Genomic DNA, 22,264 nt, shown 5'->3' with positions numbered 1-22,264 from the left:
CAAAAATGACTCAGGCCAAAATGTCTTCTCTTACGTCAAAAAAGATATTCCTGGTTCTCTTTCTTTGGGGACTCCCTAACCTATGTGATTACAAAATCATATTCCTGCCCAACCTCAGAAGACAGAAGTCAAGCACTCCTGATGGCTCTCTTGAGGCCTCCTCTCTCTCTCGGTGTAAAGGAAGGCAAGGGTAGCCCTGTCCTCTCCCACTGCTGCAGGGGTGGAGGTTGGAGAGCACTTTGCAAAGTCTGTCCCTTTTCAACTTCAACACCTTTATGTGTTAAGGCTAGAAAGATCTAATTGGTTTCCTTTCACAGGTACTGAATCTAGCACCTTACTTTGGAATATGAAGATACTTGGCACTTACTGTCTTTGTTACTGAACCAAATCAGGGTCTGGTTGTTTGTGTGTGCAGTAAAGCCAATCTGCTGACACCTGGTGAAGGAGAGTGCAGTATTTATTGCAGGCACCAAATAGGGAGTCCAGGACAGCTAGAACTTTAAAGGCCTGGAGTCCCTGAAGACTTTCTGGTCAAGGTTTAGAAAGACAGGATGAGAGAGGGGTCTTGTGGGGTATGTGATCAGCTCATGGGCAGGTTGAGAGGGGGGCTTGCGGGGTGTGTGACCAGCTTGTGGACAGGTTGAGAGAGGGGACCTGTGGGGTGTGGGATCAGCTCATGGACAGGTTGAGAGAGGGGATCTGTGGGGTGTGTGATCAGCTTGTGGACAGGTTGAGACAGGGGGCTTGTGGGGTGTGTGGTCAGCTCACAGACAGGTTGAGAGAGAGGGCTTGTGGGGTGTGTGATCAGCTTGTGGACAGGTAGAGAGAGGGGGCATGTGGGGTGTGTGTGATCAGCTCATGGACAGGTTGAAAAAGGGGGCTTGTGGGGTGTGTGATCAGCTCATGGACAGTTTGAAAGAGGGGCTTGAGGGATGTGTGATCAACTCATGGACAGGTTGAGAAAGGGGGCTTGTGGGGTGTGTGATCAGCTCATGGACAGTTTGAAAGAGGGGCTTGAGGGATGTGTGATCAACTCATGGACAGGTTGAGAAAGGGGGCTTGTGGGGTGTGTGATCAGCTCATGGACAGGTTGAAAAAAGGGGCTTGTGGGGTGTGTGATCAGCTCATGGACAGTTTGAAAGAGGGGCTTGAGGGATGTGTGATCAACTCATGGACAGGTTGAGAAAGGGGGCTTGTGGGGTGTGTGATCAGCTCATGGACAGTTTGAAAGAGGGGCTTGAGGGATGTGTGATCAACTCATGGACAGGTTGAGAAAGGGGGCTTGTGGGGTGTGTGATCAGCTCATGGACAGGTAGAGAGAGGGGGCATGTGGGGTGTGTGATCAGCTCATGGACAGGTTGAGAGAGGGGGCTTGTGGGGTGTGTGATCAGCTCATGGACAGTTTGAAAGAGGGGCTTGAGGGATGTGTGATCAACTCATGGACAGGTTGAGAAAGGGGGCTTGTGGGGTGTGTGATCAACTCATGGACAGGTTGAGAAAGGGGGCTTGTGGGGTGTGTGATCAACTCATGGACAGGTTGAGAAAGGGGGCTTGTGGGGTGTGTGATCAGCTCATGGACAGTTTGAGAGAGGGGCTTGTGGGGTGTGTGATCAACTCATGGACAGGTTGAGAAAGGGGGCTTGTGGGGTGTGTGATCAGCTCATGGACATTCTTCTGATTGGCTGGTGGTGAGGTCATTGGGAGTCAACATCATCAGCCTGTCTGGTCTACATGTTGGTGGGCAGTATACAGTTAACTTCACCCACCTGGTAGGGGTTTCAGTCTCTGCCAAACAGCTCAGAGGACATGGCTTAGAATATTATCTGTTGTCCTGGAGAAGGAACTAAAGGTCCTCGACTTTGTTTAATGGCTGAAGTATTACTATTTTGTCTTGCCTGTTTTCATTTCTTTCTGCATTTCCCCCCTTCCTTGGTTAAATTTATTCTTTGACTAAAGTTTTCCTACAGACAAAAGGAAGGCCGAGGACGTGAGTGGAGGTCTGTTTTGGGAGGGCCTCATAGGGTCCTGCTCAGTTATGTCTTTTCTCCTCAGCTCTAGGTCCTTAAGTGATGCTTCCATTTTGACATCTTGTCAGTATCTTCAATGCAGTCCTCTCTTCCAGTCACTTGTTGCTAAAGTAAAATCTATTATTGTAAAGTTTATTTTGGCAGTTAATTTATCAGGAATGACTGTTGTTTGTCTGTTTCTGGCCCAGGGTCCTTGCACTGGCAACCAGCAGAGTTTGGCCCACAGCAGGCTCTGGGATGCTGTGGTGGGCTTTCTTCATGTGTTTGCCCACATGCAGATGAAGCTGTCTCAGGTAAAGTCACTGTCTTCTGTCAGCCTACATGAGACACTGTACACTGTGATCATTGGCAAATTAAACACTTTCCCGTGTCAGAATATTATCTTTCTTAGATGACTTCTTTATACATCTTTTACATGACATTTTTTTTAAATCCTTTTTTTTTAAATAAAAGAATTTTATGCAAATAGGTGGGAGCCATTATTCAAATTTGAGAATAAAAGATAAAGGAATTGACTATAATGGAGAAATAAAGCAGTATAGTCGCCAAACACTGTACATTTTACAATCCTTCATAGACCCACATCTCAATGATTACTCACTGGAATTTTCCTCATCCACACATGTAATTGGAAGAGGATTCGTAATCTGCTCCAAATCCCTTGTTAAGGAGAGACAGTTTTCTTATAGGGTCGTAAACAAGCAGCTGCTCTCAAAAGATGACATTTACCAATTAACCGGGTATTTAACTTCATGAAAGTCAAAGAAAAAAAATAGCAGTACAGATAGGCAAATGACGAAGAAACAGATTTTTTCACCATGCTTAATGTTAGTCTGGGAGCACATCTTGGAAACGTCAGCATTGCTATTTGCTCACCCCTGTATTGCATGTGGAGTCAGAGATATATGAATAGAAAAACTCTAAATATAAATCTTGAGTAAATATGTACCTTTGATGCCGGGAATTTTACTGGAATGTCCTGAGATCTGACATATCTGTTGAGTGTGTATATCTGTCAGGTGTCAAGAGAGGAGAGAATGCAAGATTAAAAGTCAAAGGACCACCAGCCCAGCCCCCGCAATTTCATTCACGTGTCCGTCTCTTCCTTGAGTCAACTTGCCTCTAGCAAAGTGAGGAAACTCACACCTCCACCCTGCCCTCCAAGCTGGAAAATATTTTCAGATAGAGCCAGGCGCAGGTTAAAGTGGCAAGAACAGATGTAATCAGTGATAACTGTCACTGTAGGGAGAAAAATCTAGTGTGAGTTGAACTCAGCTTGGACTTGTACAGAGATAATGGGAGGAGGAGGGGATGATCAGGGCTGAGGAAAGAGAAAAATTATAAAAGGTTGGTCAGTGTAAACATGACGGGCCACCTGTGCCTGCTAGCTGGCAAGTATTGACGTTAGTATTCTACCTCCTACAGAGCCTGGGAGACAGGTTCTAGCATCCTCAGGTGTTGGCTGGAACAAATAGTAAACTTTTTTGACAGCCTTGAGTTTTCTCAGGCAAGCACCCTAAGAGGGCCTGGGGTCTTCCTAGTGAAGTAGCTTTGAGCTTTTAGAAACCATGGTTGCATTTTGTTCTAGCCATTTTTTTTTTTTTTAAACTGAAGTGTAGTTGATTTACTGATGAGATGGTTAGATAGCATCACTGACTCCGTGGACTTGAATTTGAACACACTCCTGGAGATAGTGAAGGATAGGGGGAATCTGGCATGCTACAGTCCATGGGGTCACAAAGAGCTGGATGTGATGTAGCGATTGAACAACAACAAATAATTGATCGTCAGTGTTGTGTCAATCTCTGCTATACAGTAAAATGACTCCGTTATATACATATGGACATTCTTTTTTTTAATATTCTTTTTCATTATTGTTTATCACAGGATATTGAATATAGTTCCCTGTGCTACACAGTAGAATCTTGTTTATCCATCCTATAGTTTGCATCTGCTAATCCCATTTCCTAGTTGTTCAAGGCTTTATAAACCAAGATTAAAGCTTCCTTGGGAAGAGGGCCCAGAGGAGTTGGCTAGTTTGGTCAAGGAGAGAATCTTTGTCAGTATCTAGTTATTGGTAACTTCTACCAAATAAGGAAATATCATGATTGTTTTCATCTAATTGCTAGTGACATTTTAGTAAGTAAAGAAAATCAACATGAACCAAATTTATCACAAGAGAGTTCTTATTTGGATGTATTTCCATCATTTTATTAACATCTAGCAGTGCTACCTAGCAGTTGTTCATAGTTTGTAGACCTAGTTGAGGTAGTAACTATTTAGAAAGAAGTAAATCTCATCCTTCATACAATGTTGAAATTTGGCTTCCTGTGTAGAAAAATTCATGTGAATAAAACAATACCTTTTGGGGGTGTGTGTGTGTGTATGTATGTGTATATATATATATATATATATATGTATGTATATGTATGTGTATATATATATATATGTATGTATATGTATATGTATATATGTATATATATATGTATTTTTTTTGAAAAAAATATATAGTTTTAAAATAAGAAAGAACTCTGATGCTGCATGGGGTTATAATGTAGATATCAGTATTCCATGTTTTCAGGCACTGAATCTAAGCTTAGTGATGTTTGTACACAACATATCTATATAAAATTTTTTTTTCATGGTGAAAAATCAAAGACAAAAAACCCAGAAAATTTTAAACAGAGAAATATCCAAGAGCTTAATAAAGCTGGTAAATAACATAGTTGTGTACATTTTTTGGCTAGATTTATGTAGGGTAAGTTTATCTCATATCACTGTTATGCCTGTGTTTTCCAGAATAAGTTAATTTTTACAATGTGTATAGCATCTCAGTGTAGTAAGTTAGAAAGAAGAAAAGACAAGTCTAGTGTTTTCAAGGAGAAGAAGGATGCCCAGTGTTCAAAAGTACCTGAGTCTTGCCTGCCTGACCCAAGGGTCCTCACCATTGCTTTAGGTCTTCCGTACTCTTGTTAGATTTATTCGCTGTCCTTACGAATACTTTAAAAAATATTGGAATTGGAATCAATAGTAAATACTCTTTCATTCTGAAGTGTGTATTTTTAAAAAGCTTCAGACTTTTATTTGGCTTCTTTTTAGCTGTATAATGCTGTAAAGTCTGCTATTGGTAGAAAAGTATTCTTTTTTGTGAGAATAAGTATGACATTCTTGCTGCGTAATTTTCTCATGTTATCTCAAATGCACTATGTTAATACTTTCAGGACTCCAGTCAAATTGAGCTACTAAAAGAATTGATGGATCTTCAGAAGGATATGGTGGTCATGTTGCTGTCCATGTTGGAAGGTAGTTTTGATTTATATCTTCAAATCCCCTTTATTCTTTGAAGGAGTCCATATATGCTTGCTCTGGGAGTCAGCCTGCTGCAAAGAATAAAATATCAGTGCCGAAATGGGACAGATACCTCAGACTTATTGCTGGCTTGACTACTCTTTTCTCAAGTTAGTTAGTTTTTTTTTTTTTTTTTAAGAAATCCTGCCAATCTCAGGTCACAAAGCTATGGAGTGAAACCAGTGGTACTTCATTTTGTAATGGTATTTTTCACTTCATAGTGATACCTTAAAGGGTGTGCTCTTCAGAGAGTACCTTAAAGAGGGTTTTGTTTGTTAGTCATTTTGTTTGTTTGTAAGCAGTAGGGATTACAGATGTTTGGGGACACTCCAAATGCGTAAATTGCTGCTTTGAGCTGACTGCCTTAAAGCTCCTGTGGGTCATAAATTTCTGCAGGTGGAGAAGGCAGTAGAGAGCACCCCACCCGCCAAGGCTGGTGGCAGCCTAAGTTCTCCCTTCTACAAGCCTCTTTCTTGGGTTTTCATTCTCTCTCTTTCCACCTTATTTTCCTTTGCTACTGTGTTTTCTTTCTATCTCAGGCAGTAAATATAGCGGGTAAGGGATGGGTTTCTGAGATCCGCCACCAGCACCCGCGTCTCACTTTCTGACACAAGCAGCATGACCCTGACGTGAGTACTGTCTCCGTTTCTCACTTCCCTCCTCTCTGAAACGGAGCTCAGGACAGCTTATGCGCGCATTCTGTGAAATCATGTGAATGCGACCAGAGCCACTACAGAATGTTTACTATTATGTTCCCTATCCTTTTCTTCTTAGTTCAGTTCAGTCGCTCAGTCGTGTCTGACTCTTTGCGACCCCATGAACCTCAGCACGCCCGGCCTCCCTGTCCATCACCAACTCTGGGACTCCACCCAAACCCATGTTCATCGAGTCGATGATGCCATCCAACCATCTTATCCTCTGTCATCCCCTTCTCCTCCTGCCCTCAATCTTTCCCAGCATCAGGGTCTTTTCCAATGAGTCAGCTCTTCGCATCAGGTGGCCAAAGTATTGGCATTTCAGCTTCAGCGTCAGTCCTTCCAATGAACACCCAGGACTGATCTCCTTCAAGATGGACTGGTTGGATCTCCTTGCAGTCCACGGGACTCTCAAGAGTCTTCTCCAACATCACAGTTCAAAAGCATCAATTCTTCGGCACTCAGCTTTCTTTATAGTCCAACTCTCCCATCCATACATCACTACTGGAAAAACCATAGCCTTGACTAGATGGACCCTTGTTGGCAAAGTAATGTCTCTGCTTTTTAATATGCAGTCTAGGTTGGTCATAACTTTCCTTCCAAGGAGTAAGCATCTTTTAATTTCATGGCTGTAGTCACCATCTGCAGTGATTTTGGAGCCCAGAAAAATAAAGTCAGCCACTATTTCCACTCTTTCCCTATCTATCTGCCATGAAGTGAAGTGATGGGACCAGATGCCATAATCTATGTTTTCTGAATGTTGAGCTTTAAGCCAGCTTTTTCTCTCTCCTCTTTCACTGTCCTTCCTAATTTCTCTCACTTAGTCTACCCTGCATTAACTAATTAAGGTAGTAGACACATCTTGGACTTTAAAGATGCAGTGTTTGCTTGAAACCCTTAGTTGGCAGTCACTCTGTATCCTCCAAGCACAAGATCCTTTTCTCAGGACCTCAATTCAAGTTTTAGTCTAGATAGCAGCAACACAGCCATACTAAGTGAAGGAATAACGAGTTAAAATTAACCTCGTGTAAGTACTTTTTCATCTGAATACCAGGTTTGTGAATTGGTTAGTATCGTTACCACTCTTTTGCAAATAGTGCAGAGAGGCTCAGAAATCTGCCCAGGTTGCTGTGCCAGCAGATGGTGGGATCTGGATTCAAACCCCGAGCCCATGCCTTTTTTGTTTTTTTGGCTCTGCTAGGTCTTCATTGCTGCGTGTGAGCTTTCTCTAATTGGGGTGAATGGGGGCTACTCTTGAGTTGAAGTGCTTAGGCTCCTCATTGTGGTGGCTTCTGTCATTGCCGAGCGTGGGCTCTAGGTGTACCACTTCAATAGTTGTGGCCTACGGGCTTAGTTGCCCCAAGGCATGTGGAATCTTCCTAGACCAGGGATCAAACCCGTGTTCCCTGCATTAGCAGGCAGAATCTTAACCACTGGACCACCAGGAACGCCCTTGGGCCCATCCTCTTAACTGGTGTTTTCTGCCTCACAGATGAACCCCACAAACCCATCATTATGTATCTTTCTTCTGATGCCTATCCTTGTGTTACATATCACATTCTGTTCAAGGAATGATGACTCTATGATATAGGGTAATATCTCATTTTGTCAGGCCTATTCATAATATGCCATTTTCTAGCTATAAACATTCTGAATCACGAGGAAGTGTAAGGAGGTCTTTTATGTTTTACATCAGAAAGAGCATCTAATTTGCTCTCAATGGTTCCGTTTGAAGTCCTGGCCCTAGCTCTCAATAATCATGTTACAGCATGCACTTTAATTTAACCTTGCTAAACACAGTTTCCTCAATAGTAAAATCATAATTAAAAATAAAAAGTACCTGCCTCACAAGTATTTTCAGGTATGAACATGAAATCAGGTAATGTCTGTGAGAAGTGATTTTTTCATTCCCAAAGGGCTATGCAAACACTTATTTTTATTACTAGTATGAGACTGGATCCGTTTCAGGTTTTAGGATAATATAAATATCTGCCTTTTTAAAATTTTTAAAAACATCCTAAAGCATGTGGCTTCTGGGATCAACTGGAGGGAAGAAATGTCAGCCTTTCATCACATTTTGTTTTACATGCATTTGTCTGATTACCTTGTAAATATGCTTTTGCATATGTTCATGTAATCACTTTCTAAAATTAGAGTTTACAAGTAGTTATCCATCTTTTCCTTCACGCATTGGAAGAGAAAAGAGCTATCTTTGATACAGATGTCATATAAGATTTACATTGTTATTTTCTCTCTAGACACTTTTTAAAAGTCATTTTAAGATGTTTATTATTTACCTGCACAAGTTAGCAGCAACTTACACAATTGGACCAGGGTACAATGACTGATCACACACACTCAACGTACATTGGCTTCTATCTGCCATTGACACTGGTTTTATTGGGAATGTTCATTTTGAGCCAATGCAATTCTTTATCCCCAGGGAATGTTGTTAATGGCACCATTGGCAAACAGATGGTTGATATGCTCGTGGAATCTTCCAACAACGTGGAGATGATTCTCAAGTTTTTTGACATGTTCTTAAAACTCAAGGACTTGACGTCTTCTGATACTTTCAAAGAGTATGACCCTGATGGTAAGGGAGTTATTTCCAAGAGGGACTTTCACAAAGCCATGGAGAGCCATAAACACTACACCCAGTCCGAGACTGAGTTTCTCCTGTCCTGTGCAGAGACAGATGAAAATGAAACCCTGGACTATGAAGAATTTGTCAAACGGTTCCACGAGCCTGCCAAGGACATTGGCTTCAACGTGGCAGTGCTTCTGACAAACCTCTCCGAACACATGCCCAATGATACCCGGCTGCAGACTTTTCTGGAACTGGCCGAGAGTGTGCTCAATTACTTCCAGCCCTTCCTGGGCCGCATCGAGATCATGGGCAGTGCCAAGCGCATAGAGAGGGTGTATTTTGAAATCAGTGAGTCCAGCCGAACCCAGTGGGAGAAGCCCCAGGTTAAGGAGTCCAAAAGGCAATTTATATTTGATGTGGTCAATGAAGGGGGGGAAAAGGAGAAGATGGAGCTCTTCGTGAACTTCTGTGAGGACACCATCTTCGAGATGCAGCTGGCGGCTCAGATATCAGAATCAGATCTGAACGAGAGGTCAGTGAATAAAGAGGAGAGTGAGAAGGAGAAGCCGGAGGAGCAGGGTCCAAGGATGGGTTTCTTTTCCATCGTGACGGTCAAGTCCGCCCTGTTTGCCCTCAGGTACAATATCTTGATCCTTATGCGGATGCTCAGCCTGAAAAGCTTGAAGAAGCAGATGAAGAAGGTGAAGAAGATGACAGTGAAGGACATGATCACAGCCTTCTTTACATCCTACTGGGGTATTTTGATGAGCCTCCTGCACTTTGTAGCCAGCGTTTTCAGAGGCTTCTCTCGCATCATCGGCAGCCTCCTGCTGGGAGGAAGCCTGGTCGAAGGTGCAAAGAAGATTAAAGTGGCAGAGCTCCTGGCCAACATGCCAGACCCCACACAGGATGAGGTTCGAGGATACGGGGAGGAGGGGGAGAGGAAAACCCTGGAAGGGGCCCTGCCCTCTGAAGATCTGACGGATTTAAAGGAACTGACAGAGGAGAGTGACCTGCTTTCCGATATCTTTGGCTTGGACCTGAAGCGAGAAGGAGGGCAGTACAAACTGATTCCTCACAATCCCAATGCTGGCCTGAGTGACCTCATGAGCAACCCCGTCCCCATCCCAGAGGTGCAAGAAAAGTTCCAGGTAACTTACCTCCAGTCACAGCAGCTCTCTGGACTTCAGGTGGGCATGATAAGTGAACTTGACATCAGCTGTCTTGCTTGTGCCAGAGTGGTGTTCAATAGATGACATCACTTGCCAAAGAGTAATGGCTTTTTAGTAGGCAGAGCCAGCCAGCATTTTGAAGGTCCTTTACAAATTATTTCATTAAACTATGAAGGTACAAACTCTGGTACTCACCCTCACAACATTAAGCAGTTGATCAATAATCATTCCTTCCACAAATATTTTATGAGGATTGGCCATGTGTCTGGTACCCCTGGGTATCATACAGATTTAAAAGAAATGTAAGATGTAATCACTGCTTTCAAGTTGCCTTAAGGAGTTTATTAGAAAGATAAACCACTCATGAAAAAAATTAGAAAATCATTAAGTGGTAAGTAGCATGGGCCACAGACTGTGGAGATTACGTGAGAAAATGGAAAGCTCAGTATGGCTTGGAGTAGCTGGGTGAGACTGAAGAAGTGGGACCTAAGTTGGTTTGGAGGATGAGTAAGATTTGAGTAGGTGAATGAGGGAAAGAAGGTGGTTGTGAAATAAGTGGGAAGGAGTTTAGAAAGTTGGTGCTCCCTTCTGGCCTGGCAGGTGAGTGTGGGGAAGGGGGAAGGGCATGAAGCAGCAGAAGGAAGGGCACACGTGGCTGTTTTATCCCCTCGATTGAGGCAGGAGGGTATCATTTATAGGTTACAATTTTATGCAGGGTCACAGAGCTTCCTGAACTCATTCAAAGGTGACATGCTATCCCGCTTCTCTTTTCCCATGGACTCATCCAAGGAACAGAAGGCAAAAGAAGAAGAAAAGGAAGAAAAAGAAGAAAGTAAATCCGAACCTGAGAAAGCTGAGTACGTGTCGTTTTCTGTGTCCTTTCCTTTGGTTCAGTGTCTTTCACTCATCCTCTCCCTTCGGGGATACAGTGGGGAGAATCTCAGGTTGCAAGATGACACCTGTCATCTCAGTGGAAGCCCTCAGCCTGTGGGCGGGGATCAGTGTAAACACCTACCTGGGTGGGGGGGGGGGGCACTCCTATCTCTTTCTGGTTCCGTGAGGATTTTGTTTGTGTGTTTCTCAGCAGAAACGACTGTATGATTCCATGTGATGTGATGTTCCCTGCAAGATGACTGTTGTAGTTCTTGTTTTTTAAATTGAGCGTCTATTCTGTCCTTGTAAAGAAGGGCGGGGACAGGCATTCTGAATGCCATTGCATAGACTCTTGGGGACTGGTGGACCTCAACACACTGTCCCAGGGCCACCTACTTAAAAACCACCTGGAGAGTCTGTTAAAGACACAGTTTCCCGGGCCCCCACACTGGTTCTGAGTCAGCAGGGCTGGTGTGGGGCCCAGGAAGCTTCATTTTCACCAATAGTCTTGGTGCTATTGAGAGCACAGTTATAAATGCATTACTAAGACATAAAGAGCTGGATATGGAACAATGAAAATGTGTAATTTTCTCATAAAATTGGCTTCCTGTTAACAATGGAGACCTACATCATTCCCCAAGTTTGCACAGTTTTATATGCTTATTTTTAAAAATTGGGGAAATCAAATTTTTAACTGCATATAGTGCCATTATTCTCACATAGCACTTTATTTTTCTCCTCTGTTCTGTTATTTTCTTTGGCCTGTTTTCACTGTCTGTTTTTCCCCCTAGATTAGACAAATGTTTGTTTAGAATTGTGTTAATTTAGTTATACCTATAAAATTAAAATAATATTAAAGTGAATAATTCAGAAATAATTCTTAGTATATTTTCATGGAAAAACAGTTTTATTCAACTTTTTCACATGCATGCTTGACATTACTAGAGTTACCTTTTGAGTAATTTAATACTTTTGCAGGGAAAATCAAATTTTTTAATTTCTAAGATACTTGAGAAAATTTAGAAGCATTTAAGCCCTAATAGCTAGTCATTGTTAAGGACTGAACATTAAAATCAGAATTTAAAAACAAGGTATGTTGAAAAGTCACAGCCAAAAGTCATCATTATTATTCTCTTTTCAGTTAAATATTTTATCATATACTTTGAAAGAAATATACAATATATAGACACAAAGATACTTGAAGTCTGTAAAATTTTCAAACACAGACAAAAGAGAGAAGGTTATAACATACAACCATAAACCCATCACCTAGTTTTAATAAGGGCTTCTCTGGTAACTCAGCTGGTAAAGAATCCACCTGCAATGCAGGAGACCCTGGTTCAATTACTGGGTTGGGAAGATCCTCTGGAAAAGAGAATGGCTACCCACTCCAGTATTCTGGCCTGGAGAATTCCATGAGTTATATAGTTCCATGGCATCTCAAAGCATCAGACCAACTGAGCGACTTTCACTTTCACTTTATTTCTAATAATTATTAACATTTTGCTAACCTTGTTCCATGTAGGTTTTCTCCTGCCAACCATCCCCACCACACACCCATACACACACACACACACACACACACACACACACACACACACGTTTTGAGGCGTTCGGTGGGACAAGTTGTTTTAAAGAGAATACTAGTCACCATATGGGTGACACTTATGGGTGTCATTTCACCCATAAGTACCTTGTACACATTACTAATTGCTAAAGACTGTTTAAAGAACCATATTTATCATGCTACTATTTACACTAAACAAAATTTGCAATTATTCTTTAAATACTGTCTAATAGCTGCTAAATATTTAAGCTTCAAGCTTCCTTGTCTCAAAGGTGTGTTTTTACCATTGGTTCGTTTGAATTAGGCCTCATATGAGGGTCACCATTGTCTATTCTTCACAGTCAGAGCCATTCATTGTCACAGATCTTGCACTGTTGGATCAGTTTAAAATGGCCATGTAAATGACTATAACAATGAAACACAGACAAACGTAAGAGAGCTTGACAGTCATTTCAGCGGCAACTCTTAAATGTTAAAAATAATGTTGGAAAAGTCTCATATGGGTTAAGTATGAGTTATATTATGTGATTTACATATATATGATTACATATGTACATAAATACATCTCCATGAAGGCCTGGTATTTTGTACCTGGAGAGATTTAGGTATCAAATTTCAGTGCTCCCAATTCCATTATTGTCTGCAGAATTAACATATTGACATTCTCTATATGTGTCATCAACCAAATGCATATGCCTCTGATTTTAAGTCCTAATAGCTAGTCAGTGTTAGAGGCTGAACATTAAAATCAGAATTGAAAAATAAGGTATGTTGAAAGTCACAACCAAAAGAAAGTCTCCATTATTCCCTTTTCAGTTAGCTATTTCATTGTACACTTGGAAAGGAATATACTGGGTATAGATACAAAGAAAATTGAAGCCTATAAGATGTCCTACAGAGCTGAACTTCACAGAATTATTCATATATAGGAGGCTATGATAAGCCAGAAATTCTACCGCTAATTCTAAAATTAGAAGAGGTATCAGTTATTAAAACTGATACTATGATTTAAATACTTGTATGTTTATATATTTTGGCATAAAACTTGTTCAGTGCTTTGGTGTCTGGATGGTTTATATTTCACTCATTTGCGTTCATAGAGGAGAAGATGGAGAAAAAGAAGAAAAAGCCAAAGAAGACAAGGGTAAACAAAAGCTGAGACAGCTCCACACACACAGATATGGAGAGCCAGAAGTTCCTGAGTCAGCATTCTGGAAGAAAATCATAGCCTATCAACAGAAACTTCTAGTAAGATGTTTTAGAATGAATATGGCTTTTGATGTATTATAAGACCATGATCATTCGGGTGCAGTAAATATCCACTGACCTTCCCTCGGGTGGTAATCAGGGAACCAAGTCAGCCCTGAATGTATATGGTATTTGCCCATCTCAGTGTTTATATGTTAGAATCAATGTCTTGGTCCATGGCTCCCTATTGTCAAACCCATAATCTCTGCACACATTCACATGACCTGAGACCATGTGATTTTAGTGACTGCCAGCATCTTCCCAAAAGGACATTTAAAGAGTAAGTTAATTAACATACCCCAGGGCTCCCTCTTTGCAGGACACTATGTAAGGCTCTGCAATATATGATAGCAAAACAAACCTTCTAGGAGACAAGTAATTCATCTTGATGTTTCAGAGTGGGGTTAGTTAATCTTTCTTGAATTGCCCTTTTATTAAAAATCCAGTTATAAAAATATTAATGCAGTGAGCCAACTCTCCAATGATAATAAGAAGATCTATTCAAAATTATTCTTTAAATGATAATAAGTAAAAAAGTGAAAGAAGAGGGAGAAGATAGTTCTTTATGTAGTATCCTAAACATTTTTCAGAAATGCTCCTTTAGTTAATAAAATATCTGCTTATATGTGGAAAACAAAAAAAGACGTAGTTCTCTATTCCTTTTTATACAGGATGGCATTGTTAAAAATTTTGTCTGAAAGACCTTTTATATGAGTATATATGTATATGTGTATAAATATTATATATTTGTATCATATAAATAGGAAAAAATTGGGAGATGAATGTCTCAAATAAACTTACATGAGGTACTGACCAAAAATGTCAGACCTAGAAATTAAGAACAACACTCCATAATAAAGCCATTTGAAAGGCAAAATCATATTTAACCTTTGAGGAAAAAAAGACCAAAAACTCATATAGTATAGAGCTTCACCTATAAGCAAAATGGATTGTTCTGTCATGATATATTCTAACTGCTTATACATAAATGTATATATATGACATAATTTAAATAATTTACACAGCTTATTAATAGTTAGAACTGTGCTTTCTTAAACTACACTGTATGTTTCCTATATTATTTAATACGGAGTAGACGGAACGGAAATGCTTTTGAGGCAACTCTGGATAACCCATGGTTTGATTTGCGGTCCCGGTGGCCACGGCTGCTGGCGTGGTCTGCCTAGGGTGTGAGGTTGTGCGGGCGCTGTGATAAGCTGTAGCAGCCCCAGTGGGTTCCTGAGGAGCTTATGTAACTGCAGTTGAACAAAGCAAGTAATTGAGGTTTTTCTCCCCATCCTTCTGTCCCAGAGGTGCCTTCTTTCCTGTGTCTCTTTGCACCATCACTTTCTTTGCTCACCTGTTTGCATGCATAAGCCTAATCATGGCCACATCGGGTGCCACAGTGCCTCTCGTGACACCAGTCTTCATGACCTCCCGGCTCAGATAACCAAAGTCACTAACCCAGACCCTATGACCCAGTCCCACCTTCTAAGGAGAACCATGTGACTGACCCAACTTGGATGTGGTGGCCATCTTTGGTCCTATAAATGGTGGCAGAACAGTCAGGATCATATGTGGGGAGATGACACCATCCAAGTTGGTCTGTGTCCATGAAGAGAGATAACTAATGAAGTATCATTCTGATTTGGCCTTATAATGCTAAAGCCCCTGATATATTCAGATAGATACTTCCTGGTCATCTCCCACCTAAATTCTTGGTATGTCCCAAAATCTTTTCACTTAAACCTAATTCTGCTCTAATAAGTGTTTTGTACTTTTCCCCCATAGCTCAATGAATGACACCAGGCATTTACTTACTTGCTCAGACCCCAGAATCCAGAAGTTACCCTCTATTGAGTCCTTTCTTTTTCCTACCTCAGATAAATCCAACAATAATTCTCAGCTCTCTCTTTCAAATACATCCAGAGTCTTCCCGGTTCTTACTGTTTCCACAGCCACCACTGGTTCAAGCCACCACCATCAACATCCTCTTTCTGCAACCTGCAGTGACTTTGTAACTGGTCCCCTGCCCTCCATGCCTCCAGTCTACTTTAGGCACAGTAGCTGGAATCATGTTTGCAAATCATCTGATCGCATCAAGCCCTCTTCCGCTCCTTCAAGAGCTTGCCATCTCATTTACAGTAAAATAGTAATTCCAGTTATAATAATATTAATGATTACCTTCCCCTATAGTAACTTATCTAATCCTCATAACAAACTTATGAGACAGGTTTTGTTGTTATCCCCACTTTATACATAAGAAAAGTGATGCTTACAAGAGTGATTAAGTCTCTTGTCCACTTCCCGCAGTGAGGAAGTGGTGGGATCAGGCTTCACACCCAGGCAGTATGGTCCCAGCAATCAGACACTGAACCACTGCACTAAGGGACAACACTTTTTCTTTTTTTTTAACATTTCTTTTGTGTTTATTGAGATATACCTTACAAGCAACCGTTCAGTCTACAGACCTTAATTATATAGCTCAGCTGGATAAATGTTTACACACATACCATCTGTGTAGTGACCGTTATCCACAGCAGAAAGTGCAGACTTTTTATCAAAGGCCTACAGAACACTGTCCCCCACACTCTGACCTCATTCCTTCCCACTCTCTCCTCCTCCCACTTTGCTACCTGCTCGCTATCCATCAAACACAGCAGCATCCCTCAGAATTCAGGACCTTTGCCCTCCAAGCTCTTTCTATGACGTTGCCTTCCCACAGTTGTTCACTTGATTACTGCCCTGTGGGCATCTAGGCCTCAGCTCCAATGTCACCTCCCAAGAACCTTCCCTGACCACCTATCCAGATAGTACCCCCTTCCCTAAATCCTTAGTCTGATGCATTTTTCTTCAGAGCATTTACCATTCCCTGAAATTAGGCTATTTTTTGTTATCTGTGAGTGTGCTTCTTTATTTGTCTACTCTGTGATGGTTTAAGTTTTCTTATTCACTATTATGTTGACAGCACCAAACATGGGACTTAATAAATGATAGGCCCTCAAGAAACAGTTTTTGGTAAATGCATGAGTACTTTATTTCAATTGCCTCAAATTTCAAATCTCTTGATTCAATGACCTTTTAATAATTTTTTTCACCTTCAGAACTATTTTGCTCGCAACTTCTACAACATGAGAATGTTAGCCTTATTTGTCGCATTTGCAATCAATTTCATCTTGCTCTTTTATAAGGTACGTACGTCTTAGTCTTTTAATAACCAATATGAAACTACAAGTAGACTGAACTGAATGTAATGATTTGACAGATCCACTAATAAGCACACGAACATCTTTTCTGAAATGTATTTTGATGAAAGAGAAAATCTGAATCTCAGGTACATCACTGATTGTCTGGGACAGCAAGAATAGATTAGCTCCCTCGCACTAAGTGAGAAATGCCCCCACTGAAGAATGTGGGATTTTAGAGGGTTTGCCCACAGTACTTGTAGCCTGATTTGGCTTGATATGTCACATGTATCTTGTGGTATGGCATACCTGTATTCCATTAAATTCTTTTGATCATTGAGAAGACAACTTAGCCATCTAATTTTCCCCTGCATGCATTTTAACCCTCATAACTGGTTAGACTAGAGGGAGTTTTTAAAATATGGTCATTATTTGCCATTTCTATTTCTATTTTTTCATTCTATTTTTCTATTTACAATGCTGTGTAAGTTTCAGTTGTATGGCAAAGTGATTTGTTTATGTGTGTGTGCGTATACACATATTTTCTTTCTTAGATTCTTTTTCATTATAGGTTATTATAAGATATTGAATATAGGTCCCTGTGCTGGGTTTTTGAAAAGCTATCTTTTCAGCCTGTGCTTAGTCTTTTCATCATGCAGTGGCTTCACATCCAGCTCTTTGCTGATAAGGCTGAGTTCCCATTGTTTCTTGTTCACCCTGATCTCTTAGAGAAAATGAACTGACTGTTCTCTAAATGGTTTGAATCAGGTCTCCACTTCTTCTGTGGTTGAAGGAAAGGAGCTACCCACTCGCAGTTCAAGTGAAAACGCCAAAGTTAGCAGCTTGGACAGCAGCTCGCCCAGAATCATCGCAGTGCATTACGTGCTGGAGGAGAGCAGTGGCTACATGGAGCCCACACTGCGGATATTAGCCATCCTGCACACGGTCATCTCTTTCTTCTGCATCATCGGATACTACTGCTTGAAAGTAAGATAGTAAGGCACCAAGGAGCTTGCGTGTGTCCGCATGCATGCGTGTTGCTCTGGGGCGGCAGAGTCTGAGATGGAAACTGCAGACACACAGTTTATTAGGGAATGTTCCATCAACACCTGTGGGGCAAAGGGAAGAGGCAGCATGGGGAAGAGAGAACAGAACCAACAGGGCATGTCACAGCCTCTGTTCTGAAGTTGAGACACCCCTGCAGGGTGGGCCTGGGCTGGGGGCATTAGAGCCTGGCCTTTAGAGCTCTGTGTTGACCGGTCACAGGCTGCGGGCTGCCATGGGAAGGGGATGTGCCTGTGACATTGTAGTTTTGTTTTTGTTTCTCCCCCCACAGTAATTATTCACATGCGGAAAATTTCACCTGTAACTTGACAGCACAACAGTGACCAACCCACTATGTACTAGCAATGTTCAGTGTAGTGAAAATTCTAGAAATGTATCATATTTGACCTCCAGGTCGTCTCAGTTCTTCTGCTATTAGGCACATGTCTCTCACCATCCTTGGCAGAAATGCTTCACACATCACCCCAGCGTCTTTCCTGAATCCTATAAGGGAGTGGTATAGTTTGGTGAATAGAACTCAAGGTCGTCTCTCCAAGTGCTCAGAGCTTCACACTACCTTGGCACCCCTCTTTTATCTTTTCCGAACATGGCACTGTTATGCTGCAGGGCTTTTGTTTCACTGTTCCCTGCTTCTGACTAGGAAGCTTATACAAGACTTTTGGAAAACTAAGGTCCAGAGTAAATGATTAGAATGTAAAGTTTTCTTCAGAAACACCTCTACCTCCCTTTCCTTCCCTTGTTTTATGAGAGGGCAGGGGGCTGTTCTTAGATACTTCTACCATGTTTGCATCTTTTTTGCATCTGTGTCTTGTGTAAACTCTGTGCATGTGAAAAGAGTGTCAGTAAATTCTGGAGACATTTTGGCAAATTGACAAACATTTTTGCTGATGTTGAAATTAGAATTTATTTCAAAATAGCATATATAGGCATGCTGAACATGCAGTTATTAAATAGATTTTTCAAAGCTCTAAAATTTTTTAAAAGTATGCATTTTGGAACGTTATAACAGTGCTATGTTTTATTGCATTCATATATATATGTATATATTATATGCAAAAGAAATTTTATATAATCTTTTTCTCAATATTTAAAATTTATTTCATTAATGCAAATTATCTATGAACCTCTCTGTATTTAAAAGCACATGCATACATATATCTACACTATCTTCTGTTTTTCTAAAACCTCTAGATGCCTCTTTCTACCTAAATATGGCTGGTTCATTTTCACTCATTTTTTTACTTTCCTGGAAGTAACTTGGGAAATATTTCTTTCCAAAAGCTGTTTTGTATAGATAGTGACCACAAGAGATGCCAGTTAATGTAAACTAATTTTAACATGTTTATTTTTCAAATGTAGGTCCCACTGGTTATTTTTAAGCGAGAAAAGGAAGTAGCTCGAAAATTGGAATTTGATGGGCTTTATATTACAGAACAGCCTTCAGAAGATGATATTAAAGGCCAGTGGGATAGACTCGTAATCAACACACAGTGAGTAAAGAATTAGATGAAACATTTCTGTGCTCAAAAAATTTCAGGACATAAAATACTTTGCCAGAGTTCCTGCAGATTTGTCAAAAGTTTAGCAGAAGTGAATAATAGTTATATATTCAGCCAAGAAAATCAAATGACTGAGCTCCATCATCCTCTTAATGGATGCCATCAATTTTTGCCCTCTGTGTTCTGATTTCCTCCATCAAAAATGGCTTTAAGTCCATTTCCACGGCAGTAATGGAACTTAACATCCATTACTCAGTGTTCAGGGATGTGTGTAGCTCAAGGTACACAACCTGCAGTGCAGGGTTATCTCACAGAAAAGCATAGAGGAAGCCAAAATTATTCATTAAGGAAAGGGATGTAGCATTAAAGGCAAAAATATTGGATTTCACACATTTAATCTAAGTTGGAAATTTTTAGTTGGTATCATCCAGCAGTCTGGCATATACCTAGCTAAGCATTATGACATGTAAAATATGACAGAAAAACAAGTGCTTTTTCTGTGTACTAATTATTTAGCCTTACGAGATCAAGATCCAAGGGACTAGCTGTTGCTTCAGATATAAATCCATCATTGAAGTCTAATTTACACTATTAGAGGTATTAATGATACAATATTTTCTAGTAGTTTGTGCTACTTGAGTGAAATAGATTCTTTTTAATTGTAATTAGTTTTTTTAATTCTTAAAAAGTTATGATTTCTAGTAAGTTCAAATGGGGCTGATGTATATGTGTGTTATAAACATTTACTCTAAATGCTCAATATTTTGTTTAGCAACTCTATTTACTAATACTAAATCCAATCAAGTCTGTCCCCTTAGGTGAATTCTTAAGATGCCAGGATCATGTGATGTTAATATGCTCAGTTTCCTTGAGAAAAATTGGTGGTAATGAGTTGTTTTTAAAAACTTCATAGGAGAAACAGTGACAGATTTTTAGATACTTTAATTTTTAAAGACAATTGACAAAGCAATGTATATATTGACAGACATAAATAAAAATATAACTCCTTATTAATAAATATGTTCATATTTTATCCATAACAATATTAGTCCATATTTTTTGTGATTTACATGGATATATTAACATTTAAAATAATATTTAATATTCTTATAGACAAATTATGAAATAAGATGGGAAAAATTCGTTGTAATTTCTGTGAATGAAAGAACACATTTACATATTATTTTTAGTATTTTGTTTATTCCAAACAATATATTGTTATTTATCATTTTTTAAATGATACTATATTTTACTTCTGTGCTTTTATATCTTTTAGGTCATTTCCCAACAACTACTGGGACAAATTTGTTAAAAGAAAGGTAATACTACTTAGAACACTTTAAATTTTCTATTTTTTCCCAAAGTGCAATTCAGATTTGAATTTGCTGTGGCTCATATGTAGAATGAGATATTGAGGTATGCTTTATCTGTCAATGTCATTTCAAAATGGAAATAGGATTGAATATGAATTTCAAAAATTTCACCAGAAATCCATACTCTGCAGCTAAAAATTAAATAAGCATGGCTCATCCACCTATCCTCTGACTCAGGTGATTAAACAGTGCTCAGCCTGTACATTAAAAAGAACTGGTAAGAATTATCTCTGAGATTGGGTAACTGACTGAAGGTTCTTTTCTGATAAGACAGCTGAGTTACCAGGGCTGGAATTCTCCCTTATAAAGAAGTAAAGTTGTTTTATAACAACAGAGGACTAAATTTTATTTACTTTACATAAACTTCAAAGACTTTTTATTCTTATAGTTTTTTTCTTCTGATGCACATCGTAGGATGGTAGGAGGAAGACAGTAAAGACTGTCAGTTCTGATTTTGAGAGTCAAGGATTTATCTATGCTCTTCCTACCACACATTATTTAATGTAGATCACTTTTTAAAAAATATATATAATAATACATACACAGTACTTGTACATTGTAAAATACAGTAAACATTATTTTGCATCTCCTTCTTATTCCTTGAACCCTCCAGTTGCCAAGTCGAATCAATTCATGCTGTGTACCGTAATGAGTTGTAGCTCCAGTGTATATATATGGTCTGCGGTAGAATGGCCACAAATATCTGCTGAATGAAGTGATCTTTTTCCCCTTTGATTCCACCAGTTTAGTGCGACTCAGAGGGTGGTTGGTGACTAGCAGCTGCAAATTTTTTGTTACCAGTCTGAGGGGAGAAAGTGAGTTGGCCAAGAATTTAAATCAAGTACATCATTTAAAATGAAGCACATTAAAGAAAACAGAACAACGCAAAAAACCCTCGAGACTTTCTAGTTGGAAGGGGCAAAAAGTTTGCTGATTTTCATTTTGGTGCAAGTTTTTTGTCTACTTGTGACCACAAAGTAGTAGCATTGCACTAATGCAGATGAGTGCATCCAAATTAGGTCAGAGCTTTGAAAGAATAATTTTTAAGTAATTTAAAATAGATGATTTGAATATTTTATTCATATTAAGTATTTAACAGTATAAAGAGGCAACTTTAAGTTATCTCTAAAGGAAATGATATATCTAGGGTCAAATAAGTAGACAAATTGTAATTGCAGCTAAGACTCTCCATGGCATTCCTGCTCTGGGGTCCAATTTGTCCTCCTGGGCGAGAATATAACCCCTGAAGAAGTCCCACTCAGATCAGCCCAGCCCCTTTTCAGTACTGTGAGAATAATGCAAAACAAATTGTTTTAATGAGCCTAAATAGTATACATTCATGGGATTTTAAGCTACCATTGCTCTTTTATGTTTTCTTTCAGTTTACCTGATTGTCCACATTCCGAAAATGCTCATTTTAATTTCTGCTAATCCTTTCTTCCTTTCTGTTTATGTATCTTTCCATCACCTAATCTTTTACTTTAACATTCCCCCTCCTTTCTCTCTGGTTCCCAATGCCTTTGTTTTTCCTACATCCCTTTTCCTTGCTTTCTTATCCCTCTCTTGCTGCCAGTTCTCTCTCCTTCTGGATTTTTCTCATTACTTTTCCTGTTGCCTCCACT

General features: G+C 39.9%; 1 protein-coding gene across 1 annotated transcript in view; it reads left to right on the top strand.

Annotated features, from left to right (window-relative positions):
- RYR2 (ryanodine receptor 2) overlaps positions 1 to 22,264 on the top strand; it is a 595,071-nt gene that overhangs the window by 527,884 nt on the left and 44,923 nt on the right. Inside the window, exons 89-97 of the mRNA XM_043477303.1 lie at positions 2,216 to 2,320; positions 5,249 to 5,330; positions 8,514 to 9,850; positions 10,622 to 10,689; positions 13,373 to 13,520; positions 16,625 to 16,711; positions 17,474 to 17,692; positions 19,130 to 19,260; positions 20,546 to 20,588. Of these exons, the coding sequence (XP_043333238.1) occupies positions 2,216 to 2,320; positions 5,249 to 5,330; positions 8,514 to 9,850; positions 10,622 to 10,689; positions 13,373 to 13,520; positions 16,625 to 16,711; positions 17,474 to 17,692; positions 19,130 to 19,260; positions 20,546 to 20,588 (2,220 nt within the window). The remainder of the gene's footprint in view (positions 1 to 2,215; positions 2,321 to 5,248; positions 5,331 to 8,513; positions 9,851 to 10,621; positions 10,690 to 13,372; positions 13,521 to 16,624; positions 16,712 to 17,473; positions 17,693 to 19,129; positions 19,261 to 20,545; positions 20,589 to 22,264) is intronic.

Source organism: Cervus canadensis, chromosome 8 (assembly GCF_019320065.1).
Source record: "Cervus canadensis isolate Bull #8, Minnesota chromosome 8, ASM1932006v1, whole genome shotgun sequence".
NCBI lineage: Eukaryota > Metazoa > Chordata > Mammalia > Artiodactyla > Cervidae > Cervus > Cervus canadensis.
This window is presented reverse-complemented; position numbering and strand designations above follow the sequence as displayed.